General features: G+C 47.7%; 1 protein-coding gene across 1 annotated transcript in view; it reads left to right on the top strand.

The window, feature by feature from the left end:
• The window catches only part of NLK (nemo like kinase), a 108,207-nt gene extending 98,599 nt beyond the window's left edge, over positions 1-9,608 (top strand). The window contains exons 8-11 of the mRNA XM_020810729.3: positions 627-713; positions 3,771-3,969; positions 6,208-6,301; positions 7,627-9,608. Coding sequence (XP_020666388.1) covers positions 627-713; positions 3,771-3,969; positions 6,208-6,301; positions 7,627-7,681 — 435 coding nt within the window. The 3' untranslated portion in view covers positions 7,682-9,608. The remainder of the gene's footprint in view (positions 1-626; positions 714-3,770; positions 3,970-6,207; positions 6,302-7,626) is intronic.
• The last annotated feature ends 4,092 nt before the right edge of the window (positions 9,609-13,700 follow it).

Raw genomic sequence — 13,700 nt, 5'->3', positions numbered from 1 at the left:
GTAGCTACCTGGGTGTTGTAATCAAAAACCACAAGTCTGGATCTGTTGCCAACTTTGGAAAAATACCACTAGGGGGTGTGTTTGGACTTCATCTGTCTGTTAAAGCCAAAGGCTAGGTGTGCAAGAACCCACATGGTTTTTGCTGTGATGGTAAGGATGGCCTGGTGAACATTGAAAGGGGTCGTTGTAGGTTTTTCGGAGCTCTTTGGCTGTGTTCTGGAGGTTTTTCTTCCCAATGTTTTGCCAGTCCCTGTGGCTGGCATCTCCAGAGGACAGGAGTTAGAACTCTGTCCACAACACAGACAGAGTTCTGACTCCTGTCCTCCGAAGAGGACGGCCACAGAGACTTGTGAAACATTAGGAAGAAAAACCTCCAGAACACGGCCAGACAGCCCTGAAAAACCTACAGCAACCATCGGACCCTGGCCGTGAAAGCCTTCAAGAATACATTAAAAGGTTTGGTTTGATCCCGCAGAAACGGACTAATAGATGCCTGGCTGCTTTTACTCGACAAAGAGGTGGTTGAGTAGGTAGCATAGAACAGGGCGTTTGTGCATCTCAAGTGATTCCTGTTTGCCTGTGTGCACGTAGCATTGCTCAATATTTTTCTCTCTTCCTCATTGCAGCCATCCCTTCCTGTCCTGTACACACTATCCAGTCAAGCTACACACGAAGCCGTTCATCTCCTTTGTAGGATGTTGGTCTTTGATCCAGTGAGTCAGCTTTTTTGCTCTGTATTGATGATGGGGGAAGAGGGTCTGGATGGAAGTTAAATTATATGTGTGTTTACAGTTATCCTCGTTATCTCAAAATTGCAGAGCTGGACGGGATCCTGTGGATCACCGAGTCCAGCCCCATCAAGGAGGTGCAACAGAGGATTGGAACTCCCTGTTGTTGTGCCTGCTTGCTTGAAAATGGCATTTGTGAGATGCAGGACCGATTACCAACTCTGTGGTTGGGCAGAGAAAATAGTGCCAGCAAAATAGCGACGAGTGAAAATTAACCCACAACAATCCCGCCCACCTCTGCGGAAAAAAATTAGTCAAAACCGCCACTGCGTGCTGCTTCTCAGGTTGCCAAGCACCTATCCTGAGCAACAGAAGGCGTTACACAGAGCTTGGGAAATTTAACATTTCTGAGCTGTGACTCCTTCCATGGTCCCCTGGCTGGAACGGTGTAAGTTGGCATCCAAAAGGATACATTTTTCAAGTTCTAGCGAAGCCCAGGTCCTAGTTCTCACATGGAAGGCCCAGGGAATGAGTGTAGGAAAGGAGTAAAGGGTTGCCTACCCAATACTTTTGCCATGGGGTCGCTTTTTGGCCTGGAGAGGGGCAACTTCTCCCCAGCATCCCTTGAGAGAAGGGAAGAATGGGAAGGGGGTGAGTCTGTTGAAGCCCAGCCTTCACTCACTCACTCACACACATACACACACGCACATACACAACTGCATCAGCAAAGGGGAGCTGAAGGGGCTCTTCGCCCGCCCCATTGCAAAATCTCTTTTATTACAGAAACACCATCAACCCCACTTCGATGTTACAGCTTCCCCACCACAGACAAACTGTGCCTAGTAGCTTTATCACAACGGGAGCCCAAAAGGGCCTTGCTCTGCCCCAACAGAGCAGGTAGACTATGCTTCTCCACAGAAGCTCGTATGATTTTTTTAAAAATCTGTTCGTCCCAAAGGAGACACACATTGCAACCCCTTGTTATTACTGCATGACATACTAGTAGTTTAGACCATCTTTAACATGCATTTATTGTAGGAAGCTCTGCATTCATGCGTGGCAGGGGGTGAATTTTCTACACACACACACACACATATACACACTAACACACCTTGTCTCCCTCTGCCTCCCTTAAGCAAGACATTTCTCTGAACAATTCCAGTGGGTGAAATACATCCCAGCCATTCAAAATGTGCCCACCCAGCGGTGGATTCTGACCTTTTCCAAACAGCCGAGTGGGATCCTCTCCTCCGAGGGGGTTGGGTGACTCATCCTGCGCTCCTCCATTGATCGAGGTGTAGGTAGGAGAAGGCGGCCTGCCTTTCCCGATGCATTTGTCAGAATGTGGGCACCCGGCATGTTGTGGCAAATGTGACTCTCTCTGGGTGGAGGCTGGATCCCTTGCTCATGGGCAGCAAAGGGGACCCTTTGGCCCCGGAGCCTCGCCCTGACCCTTCTGCTGATGGCCGTCCGTCTTCGGAGGAACCTCGGCAGAACTGGCCGCATCTTAGAAATATGAGAAAAGAAATACGGGTGGAGGAGCGCAGTGGCCATCTGGGGAACACCGAGGCCAGAGGGCAAACTGAGGAGTGGTGGTTTATAAAGCCATTCTCCATTTCCACAGCTATCTTTACAGGACTCTGTGGAATTACAGTCAGACCCCCATATCTGTGGGGGATCAATTCCTAGTCCCCTCGCGGATGCTGAAAAACACAAAATGGTGTTTTAATAGCAAAAGTTATACTGTACATAGCGTACTCTCTGGCGCCATCTAGTGGACAGTTCTGGTAACTTCATCCTTAAAAATATTGGGGGGGGGAACAGGATTTTTCTTTTAATATTTTCAAGCCGTGGATAACTGAACCCATGGTTATTGATCCCGCAGATAAGAAGATCCTACTTTAATAATTTTATGCAGGGTCAGGTATTAGGTGATTTGAGAGACTTTTGCCTTAAAAAGGAGGGCCACTGGTAAGCAATTGGGGAAACTCGCAGTATCTAGAGGCGAGACACACGGATTGTGTTGCAGCTTCCCCTGAAGGATTCTGGGTTTCAAAATGTAGAATCCAGGGTGTTCCCCAAACGGGTGCCCTCCAGATCTTCTGGATTACAATCCCCCAACAGTTGGTCGTGTTTCCCGCAGCCCGGTGGAGGCTGCAGAACCTGCCCGCATCCAGGGTGGGCCAGCCTAGGGGTCGCTGAGTCAGGATTACCTATTACGGAAGTTTCAGGGGAGGCTGCAGCAGCTCATTCACGAAATGGCTTTTTTTCTCTTCCCCAAGTTCAGTTATCCAAATTCATCCAGGGGAAGGGACAGGACTGAGAAACCAGGCGCCACCACGGGCGTCCTCTTGGCCCTCCTCAGCACTGAGATGCGATGGCAGAGGACGCTTTGCCATGTCGGAGTGATTTATTGCAAATTGGTACCCAATTTTTAAAAAAAAAAAAAATCTCCATCCACTATAGAAATCTTTTTCCTTCAGTTGATCCTAGCCTGGTAGGAAAGGGAGACCCGAGTTAAACATCTCCCAGCAGCCTCCTCTCAAAGACTTGCGGGTCAATATGGTCTTTAATCCTGCAACGTTTCTGTGTTTTCTTGCTGCTGTATTTGATCGTTTTATTACCTGGTCGAAATGCAAAAGTAATCAGAAAACATACTCTGTGTAACTTCCAGCCTGCCTTCGATCAGCCTCGGGAGGCTGCCCTGCCAGTCCAACCCTACGGTTGAAAATCAGAGGAAAGCCATTTGTGCAAATCATAGCCTGCCACAGAGCTATTAAACGGAGTTGGAAATTCAGTGGACTGTATCGGTTTTTAACTGGGAAGGGCCAGAGGATAGCACATGACCCAAATGGAGAAAAAGTTGGTTTCTTTTTAAAAGCACTGCTGTTTTTTGCAAGCAAACACTGCCTCCTTGTGGTCAGAAACAGGGAAAATGTGATACAGGGAATTTTTTTTACAGATCTATGCGACTATCTGTGTGAGCAAATAGAATCTCCCCAGAAAAGTCCGTAAATTCGTTATTTCTCTCTTGCATTCTAGTCCAAAAGAATATCCGCTAAGGATGCCTTAGCTCATCCATATCTTGATGAAGGGCGCTTGCGATATCACACCTGCATGTGTAAATGTTGCTTTTCCACTTCTACGGGACGGGTTTACACCAATGATTTTGAACCCATCACAAATCCCAAGTTTGACGATACTTTTGAAAAGAACCTCAGTTCTGTCCGGCAGGTTAAAGGTCAGTATTTTGAGTTTCCATCCTTTGCCTCATTTGTTTGTTGAGGTCTCATTCAAATCATAAACACATGTGTGGAATAAAGTGTTTGCCTGTTTATTAATACAGTGGTGCCTCGCTTAGCGATTGCTTCGTTTAACGATGTATTCGCTTTGTGATGGGTTTCTTTGAGGAATTTTCAGCATCGTTTAACGATGTTCTCTATGGGGGAATTTCACTTAACAATGTCCGTGTTTGCTCATTTTTAAGTGTCTTACAATGTTTGGAACAAAAAATCACCAAAAATTAACAAAGACTCAGAAGAAAGCCAAACTAAGTGTGCATAGGTTTCACAAGGTGGACTAACTATTCCAACCATTTAAAACATGTTCCAAACATTGTAAGACACTTAAAAATGAGCAAATACGGACATCGGAAAGGGCTTCCTTCAAAAGCACTGAAGCCGGCTTCAGTGCTTTTGAATGGCTTTCTGTTGGGGAAACATTGTTTCACTTAGCGATGTTTCCTATGGGGATTTTCGCTTAAGGATGTTAATCCGTTCCCATTGGAACGGATTAACCGGTTTTCAATGCATTCCTATGGGAAATGGTGTTTCACTTAACGATGTTTCCCATAGCGATGGGTTTTTTGGAACCAATTACAGTAACATCGTTAAGCGAGGCACCACTATATAACATGTGCACTACACATAGACTTAATCTACAGGAACATTTAAGCGCTCGGCACATTTTCTTTACAGCATCTGTAAGATGTGCATTTGTTTCTGGGGAGAAAGACACTTGGCATGTGGAAGCTTTTTGTTATCCAGAATTTTATTTCCCAAAAAAAATCCCAAAACACACTGACTTTTTCAGGCTTCTGTATTTTAGAAAAAATGACGTAGACAAGTGTTTGCTTTTGAGCAAAAGGTATTCCTATGAGTTGGGAACCATTTCATCCAATGTCCTGTATCTCATTATATGTGCTTACTTTTAATGTAAGTAAAACTTATACTAAACACAGTAGTGTTCAGTTTGGTGAGATGCATTCTGTACAATGCAACTTGCAACCGATCAGCAACTTGGCTGTTACTGTTTTGAACCAGTGTTCGTCAAACGCTCCTTTCCATACATTGTCTTGTGGAACTCCCTCCACCCCCACCCCCCAAAAAAAGTTGCTAGGCACAGCTAATTGCAGCCAAGCTTTCTTGATCCGTGGGAGGTTTCACTGGGGCGTCTTGCCATCAAGACTTCTTGAAGCCCCTAAAGGCAAGGCTAAACTTAAGTACAGTGGTGCCTCACATTACGAAGTTAATTCATTCCAGTGAAATCGCTGTAGAACGAAAACATCATAAAGCGAAATTAAAAAGCCCATAGAAATGCATTAAAACCTGTTTAATCCGTTCCGATGGGCTTAAAACTCACCGTCCAGAGAAGATCCTCCATAGGGCGGCCAGTTTCGCTGCCTGTCTTGCGAGGAATCCGTCCCTAAACACAGCGGGGAGCCATTTTATTTACCCGGCGGCGATTTTGAAACCACCGATCAGCTGTTGGAAAATCGTCATTTTGCGAAGAATCGGTTCCCAAAGCAGGGAACCGATTATCGCAAAGCGAAATTCCCCCATAGGAAACATCGTTTCGCAATCGCAAAAGCGATCGCAAAAAGTTCATTGTAATGCGATTTCGTCGTTAAACGAAGCGATCGTAATGCGAGGCACCACTGTAGTATTCCCCCCCCCCCGGGTTGTGATCCTGGCCCTTCAGGGTGAGCGCAGCCCCTCTCCAGAACCCTCTCAGCAGCAAACCCCAGAGCAGAGAAACCACCTGCTGTCTCATCCAAGCCGTTCCTTTCTTGATCCTCTTTGTCGGCCTATTCAACGGCAAAGTATGAACGAGACTGCTTGACTTCAGGACTGCATTTCCACCTTATACAAAGTTTTGCAAATGTAATAAATGACTAAAACTCCTAGGATTGATCAGTTAGTATTGCTTTGATGGGCTTCTCATGCGATTGATGGTTAGGAGCCCTTTGGGAAACATTAGGAGAAACATTAGGAGAAAAATCAGACAGAATGAAACCTGGGCGCTTCTTAAACCAGGACACGCAGCCCCCCGAGCTGGTGCCGAAGAAATCCTCCTCCCCATGTGTTTGTACTGCAGGTAGATTTCCTCCCCAGTAAATAGTCTATTCTGTCTACCTTTTCCTGAGCCTGTGTGAAGCCAGGTTCATTTTCTCCCTCCTCCCCTCCTTTTTGTTTTCCAGAAATAATCCATCAGTTCATTTTGGAACAGCAGAAGGGAAACAGAGTTCCTCTGTGCATCAACCCACAATCTGCAGCTTTTAAGAGCTTCATTAGGTAATTGTATGGCATCGCATCTGATCGTTATTCTCCATTCCTCCTTAGCGGTAGGACAACATCAGGGAAAGCAAGCAAAAGCCCCACACTCCTGTATTTGAATGAATCGTTCTGAACTAACTTCGTCTGTGTGGCTGATTCGCTCGGAAGAAACCTGGAATTTCTCCGGGAGGGCGGGGGAATAGGTTTAGTCTGCCGTGAGTGGCTGGCACTCAGAAGCCCACGAGAAAAAACCGCAATAACTGGATGTGCTGTGACCTCCATGCGTTCCGCACGGCGGTGTCGGGCTCAAAGCAGCTGCTTCGCGGCAGAGACCTGTGGGTGTCTGTGGCTCTTTCCTTGTCAGTCACTCCATCCCCTGGAAGGAAAAGTCTGCTCTGCCTGAGCCAGATGCCGCTCCTTTCAAACCGTGAGTCCAGGCTGGTGGTTTTCAGGGCTCCTCCTCTGTCTGCCTTTGGGCCCCCCAGACGTTGTGGGACCACAGCTCCCATCCTCTCTAGCCAGCCGTGGTCCGGGCAGTGACGGAGCTTGCCGATCACAGCCACAGCCCCCCTTTTCAGAGTCTGAATCGGGTGGCGGAGAGAGAAGGGGACCTTTCTCAGCAGTAGAGCGGCTGCTTTTGCCTGTCCGAGGCCCGGCGTCTGTCGTTTGAGAAGGGCCGGCCATCTGTGACGGGGAAGATGCCGTTCTCCTCGAGAGCCATTTTGTGGCACCTGGTGGTGGATGGGCTAGTGGGTCACCTTGCCATAAGGCCACTTCCTGGGTTTTCTGTTGGCCGATGGCTTGTAGCGTTGGAGGAAGAAGGGAGGAACCCACCCCAAGGTCTGATGGCAAGGAAAGGAAGGGAGGTTGAGTCCTGGGAGAGCCATAAAGGGATCTGCCAGGGGTATGGAAATGGCCAGGAGACCAGTGGAAGGACACACGGAGAAGCGGCCAAAAGAGCGGCATGCAGACTCGGGGGGGGGGGGGGAAGAAAGGACCAAGATGGTTAAGGAGAAGGGGTTGAAGGCCAACCCTCCTGGATCAGGGCGGAAGGCAGCTACGCCCCGAGCCAGTATTTTGGCCAAAAGGTAGAAGGGAAGGGTCATCTAACTCCCCCTGAACCATTGCAGGCATCCTTTCGGGATTGGGGAGCAGAGCGTCCCTTCCCAGGTTGCAAAGGCTGACTCCCGTGGGCCTCTTGGTGCTCTCTTAACTCTCCCCCACAAGCGTGTGGGGCAGGGCAGGGCAGGGCGCTAGGCTCGCAGCCTTCGGGCCTTTCGGTGTTCCCGTGACCCCTTGCAACTGGCGGCTGAACTTGCTGTGTGTGTCGTGTTGCCTTCCAGTTCCACCGTCGCTCAGCCGTCCGAGATGCCACCGTCTCCACTGGTCTGGGAATAAAACGTGGAAGAGAGAAACGTACTACTGAAGACTTAATGTAGCTTTTCACTGGATTCTGGGATTTTCAATTCTGGAGGTTTAATCATGCCTGTACTGTACTTTTACTAATGACGTTTTAAATTAACAACCACTATCCTTGTATTATATATGACTAAGAGATGGGGGGGAAGCGTGACCTAGGCTTTTAAATCCTGTCGAGGGTGGGGTTGTGCTTTTAGAAGCAAAATATTTTATCCAGAGTTGCACATGGTCGGTTTGGGTCTGGGGGGGGGGTGTTTTGTTTTTTTAAGTGAATTGCAGTGCAGCTGTGATCTTGCTTGATTTTGGAAAAAAAGATTGAACCAAAATGGGTGGGGAAAGTCACTCCTTCCCTCCCTCCACTTTTTTTTTTTTTTGAAAAAAATTCCCCTTTGCTCTTCTTTTCCTTCACCTTAAAGCGAGAGTGTGTTAGAGGATTAAAGGTATTTTGATCCTGAGCCATTCCTGAAGATTTGGATATTTATTTATTTTTAATTATATCAAAAGAAGTTAGGGAATACAAAACTCAGCCGTGACCAATCATGCAGCCCCCCCCACCTGATGGCCGTGGCTACGTTTCAGTGGGCCACGTCACAGGATAGCCACAACCTCTACATAACTTCTTACTAGCGCTGTGGTGGTGATTGTGTGATGTTTTTTCCAATCAGGTGTTGTGAGTAGAGAGAATGAATCGTGCCTAGGAAAGATTAAAGTTTTTTTCTTTTCTTTTTTAACCCCCTGCCCCCGTATAAATAAATATATATAAATATATATATTTAATCTATTTTTATTAGAAGTTTTTCTGCTCTTTTCTTACATAAACCACCACCACCCCCAGCATGCATCTGCAAACGTGTGTAAATAAATCCATTTCTGGGCAAAGATTTTGAAGAATCTTCATTGCTGTGTATATATATATAGAGAGAGAGACAGAGAATGGGAGAGTGAAAAAGTCGTCTGCACATTTTTAGGTCTGTGAAACTTTGTGATTTTTTTTTTAAATCCTGCACTGGACAGTTGGGTGAAAAAGAAATGAAATGGGGGGGGGTGGAAAAGCACATAGGGAATTATGTTAATTGTATATGTGTCATTAGGCAAAGCTGTGGAAGTCTTGAAATGTCACAGTAGTAAATAACTTTTCTTACTTTGGGGCTAATTCCTTATTTTTGTGTGTTGTTTTGTTCAAACACTGAATTATTCTGTGCATATGTATATATATATATGAACACAAACTAAAGGCCTCCTACCTCCTGGAGTAGACAACTTGGTTTGTTTACCTCCACATGATTTTTTTTTTAAGTCCAGTGTGGAGACTTGAAACTTGAATGTCCCTTCCAACTTTTATATTTAAAAAAAAGGCAAGAAAAATTGAAGACTGTTTTTTTTTTCACCTGTACAAAGGAAAATAATGAATGGATGGTCTTAAATTTTGAACCTTGGTCTGGGATATTTAAAACAAATGAGAGAAACCTTGTTGTTTGTCACGGACAATTAACTGTTAAAGTTATTGTAAGTTATCTGTATTTAGCAGAGTATTTTCAAGAGGAGTGATCTGAGCTGGAATTGAATACAGTTATGTTTTTTGGAAGTTTTAACTTCAATGAAGTCATTATTTTGATGTGAAAGAGACAAAAACGTAGAATTTCTCAAACAAAGATGAGAAAATATCTTTGTTTTTTGTGTGGCTCCTGAGGAAATTTGAAAAAAAGAAAAACCAACTCGAAGCATTTCAATTCACTTGAATGAGAAGCACGATTTTTAACTTAAAACGAGCCCGAGAAGACACTGGTATGAAAGGTAAAATCTCAGAGGTTGGTCTGTTAAATGTGGCACAGTTGCGGGTCACTTTGTACAATGTAGATTTTGAAGTACAGTGGTGAAAACATTAAATGTGACATTTGAAACAAAACTGCGCAGAAACCCTTCGTCTTTTCTGCCCTTCCGTCCTTCTCCTGGGGAGGTGGGTGTGGATTTCCTCACAGATCCGACCCCAAGGAAATCCTTCTTGCCTTTCTGCCCCTTCAGGGAGCTGGCAGAATTTGAATCCAAGTCCTTCAGAGGTTGCGGGTCAGCCGCCAAAAAGCCCCGACCAGAAACGGTGGATGTCTCGAGATGGCAGAGATGACAGTGGCTTCCTTGGGCGCGAGATCCCATTCTGATGGAGCTCAGAATTGGGAAAGGGTGCTCTGCTGCCCGCTTCGAGAGCCCGCTTGCCTCCTATATGTATAGCAGAAGGAGCAACCGATTGGTCCCTGGTTAGATTGGTCCCAGGGGTGGTGGTTTGGGGGGGGGCTTGTCGGAGAGAGGTTGAGCCCCCAGATGTTTTCCAAAGTGCCCCTGCACGAGAGCCCGAAAAACAGCAGCTTAGAGGACCAGTTAAGTGTATGGGTTGGGTGCCTCGTGGGATCCACCCATAGCACCCTACTGCCAGTTGCCGTAGAGATCACATGTGTTTAAAAACACAAAACCTAGGGAGGGAACTAGGACCTCATCCCATTGGGACAGCAAGTATAAAATGCATGGATTCGGTTTCTCCACTTTTTAGGCGGGTGGTCCTCCTTTTAAGAGGAGCAGAGACTTCCCCCCGCTACCCGGGAAGCCAAAGGGACTGCTCTTCCCTCCCTCCCCGATTTTCCCAGGGGTGCTCCTCTTCCTGCTGCTCCCAGACGGACCAAAGTTGGTCGACCTTCCTTGCCGACGGGTGGAAGAAGCCGTGGCAGGAGGTCCCCCGGGGCCAAGGAGAGGTTTTCCCTTGCAATTCCCCCTGCCCGCCCCATGGGATCAGCCACCCACTTCCCTGGACCGCTAAGTCTCAGGACCACCCCCAGCCTCGTTGCTGGAGCCTCGGGTGGTGATCACAGTGGCGCTGGGCAACCACATCCAAACAGACTCCTTTCCTCACGCTGTGCCAAGACAGGGCTGACGGGATCTGTGGTCTCTGTGCACCAGCCAGCCAGCCAGCCCACCTCCTTTCAACCATTTTTAAAGTGAAATAACTTGTGAATTAATTAGTATTATCTGAGAGGCCAGCATGAGGGAAGAAGACCTGTGTGTGTGTTTATGCACCTTTAGTAGACATCCTTAAGTCTCGAGAGACTAGGGTAACGTGCTCTGAATGGAGGTCTTGGAACAGCGTCTAGTGTGGCTGAGAAGGGCAATTCGAGAGTGACAATCCCTTCCACATGGAAGACAAATACAATCTATCCCGTCCAGCTCCCCAATTTTGGTGCTTTCGTGACTGCCTCTTTGCCTCAGCCTGCTGGACAAGTGTTTCTTCAAATTGGGAGAGGCCGTGATGCACCGATGGCTTCCAGGCTGAACGTTCAGAGGTCAAAGTTTCCCATCTGTTGAGGTCCATTCCTAAGGCCTTTAGATCCCGCTTTCAGATCTCCTTGGATCGCAGCTGTGGTGTCCTTCTGGGGTGCTTTCTCTACACTAATTCTCTATACAGGAGATCTTTTGGAATCTGACCGTCAGCCATTCTCACAACATGCCCGAGCCAATGTAGACGTCGCTGTTTCAGTAATGTATACATGCTAAAAATTCCAGCTTGTTCTAGGACTACTTTATTTGGAACTTTGTCCTGCCAGGTGATACCCAAAATGCATCAGAGACAACGCATATGAACGTGTTCAGCTTCCTCTCCTGCTGTGCACAAAGGGTCCAGGACCCGCTGCAGTACAGGAGTGTGCTCTGGACACAGGCTCTATAGAATGGGATCTTGGTATACGCCGTCAGCTTCTTATTAAGCCAGACTCTCTTTGTGAGTCTAGAGAAAGTGGGAACTGCTTTGCCAATGCATTTATCCAGCTCAACATCTAGGGAGAGTGTCAGAGATCGCTGAGCCAAGGTACACAAAGTCATTAACAACCTCCAATTCTTGTGTGGAGATAGTAATAGAGGGAGGTGAGTCCATGCCCTGGCCCATGACTTGTGTTTTCTTCAGGCTGATAGTTAATCCAAAGTCTTGGCAGGCCTTGCTAAAACGATTCATGAGTTGTTGGAGGTCTTCAGCAGAGCGGGCAACAACAGCTGCATCATCGGCAAAGAGGAAGTCCCACATGTATTTCAGCTGGACTTTGATCTTTGCTCTCAATCTAGAGAGATTAAAGAGCTTTCCATCTGATCTGGTCCGGAGATAGACACCTTCTGTTGCAGTTCCAAAGGTCTGCTTCAGTACGACAGCAAAAAAGATCCCAAACAGGGTTGGAGCAAGGACACAGACCTGTTTCATTCCGCTTCGGATGTCAAAGGGTTATGATGTTGAGCCATCAAAAACCACAGTGCCCTTCATTTCCTCATGAAAGGACCTGATGATGTTAAGGAGTCGAGGTGGACATCAAATCTTGGGAAGGATTTTAAAAAGGCCGCCCCTGCTAACCAAGTCAAAGGCCTTTGTGAGATCTATGAAGGCCACAAAGAGTGGCTGTTGTTGTTCCTTACATTTCTCCTGCAACTGTCTGAGGGAGAATACCATGTCGGTGGTGGATCTATTAGCTCGGAATCCACACTGTGATTCTGGATAGACTCGGTCTGCAAGCACCTGGAGCCTCTTCAGCACAACAAGGGCAAGCAGCCACCCTACAACGCTGAGAAGAGAGATGCCACGGTAGTTATTGCAGGCGCCCCTGTCTCCTTTGTTCTTGTACAATGTGACGATGTTTGCATCCCTCATGTCCTGTGGTACTCCACCTTCTCTCCAGCAAAGACAAAGATTTCATACAGCTTGGTGGCGATTATCTATTTACAGCACTTCAGCACTTCAACAGGGATGTTATCCTTTCCAGGTGCCTTGCCGGAGGCGAGGGACTCCAAGGCCGCTTTTATTCCTGCTAAAGTTGGTTCGCTGTCCAACTCTTCCAAGACAGGCAGGCACTCAATGTTATTCAGTGCTTCGGTTACTACATTCTTTCTGGAATATAGTTCAGAGTAGTGCTGCATCCAGCGGTCCATCTGTGTTCAGTCCTGGGTGATCACGCCTGTAGCAGACTTCAAGGGAGCAGATTTCTTCTGTATTGGACCTAAAGCCTGCTTGATACCGTCATAAATTCCCTTGATGTTACCTGTGTCCGCTGCTATCTGGATCTGAGCAGAGCTGAAGCCAATAATCGTTAGAACATCTCCTTGCAGCCTGTTGGACTTTGCTATGACCAACTCGAAGAGCCTTCAGGTTGGCTGGCCTCCCCACCATTGTTCTTCTCAGGCCCCCTCAACCCTTCCGGCAGCTCAAGGGGACTGAGGCCACTGGAACTGCAGGAGCAAAGCATTGTTTGGGGCTGATCCTCGAAGATCTGACCCACCAACACCGCCACCCCTCTCCTGCCTGCCCTGGGAAGCTCTGTCCGCATTGCTCTGGCCCTCCAGCCGGGGTGGAGACCCCATCCCAAAGGACCCTGGCCTCAGCTCCACCCCAGGACCCCCATTTGGACATGCATGGGGGAGCAGACCCCAAGGTTTCTCTTCCTTCCCCCCCCCAAAAAAAATCCCTGAAAGGGCTTGGCCAGAAATTTCCCAGCGCCTTCTTAGATTCCTGTTTGGTTGTAAAGAGTCCCTTTCTCTATTTTCAACCAAGCAGGTCCGGCTTTGGATGTCACCATGAGCTGGGCTGGATCGCGCTGGGTGTGTGTGTGTGTGTGGAGACAAGGGGCAGCTGGCTGCGGAGACATCACGATGGACCATTAACCCTTGCTTTTCTTGGGAGGGGCTGCTTTGGCCAGAGGATGCTACAAGACAGGTGAAGTAACCGGAGTTTCTGTTCTCTAGGGGCCGGGTGGGAGCCTGGGGTCGGGGCTGGTGCCACAGCAGCAGAGTAAACATTTGTCCCAGGATGTTTTTTCGCGGGGGGGGGGGGCGGCTGCCTTGGAGCAGGGATGATGAGAGGCCCGCTCAGTGGAAGGAGGCCCCAGGCTCACCTGCCTGCCTGTCCATGGCTTTTCCCCTATTGGGGTCCCTTCACTTCCAGAGAGGCTCCATCGTGTGCGCCCCCCCCCAATTTCATGGG

This window comes from Pogona vitticeps, chromosome 7 (genome assembly GCF_051106095.1).
Source record: "Pogona vitticeps strain Pit_001003342236 chromosome 7, PviZW2.1, whole genome shotgun sequence".
Lineage (NCBI taxonomy): Eukaryota > Metazoa > Chordata > Lepidosauria > Squamata > Agamidae > Pogona > Pogona vitticeps.
The sequence above is the reverse complement of the archived record's forward strand: the minus strand, read 5'-3'. Positions and strand labels throughout refer to the sequence as shown.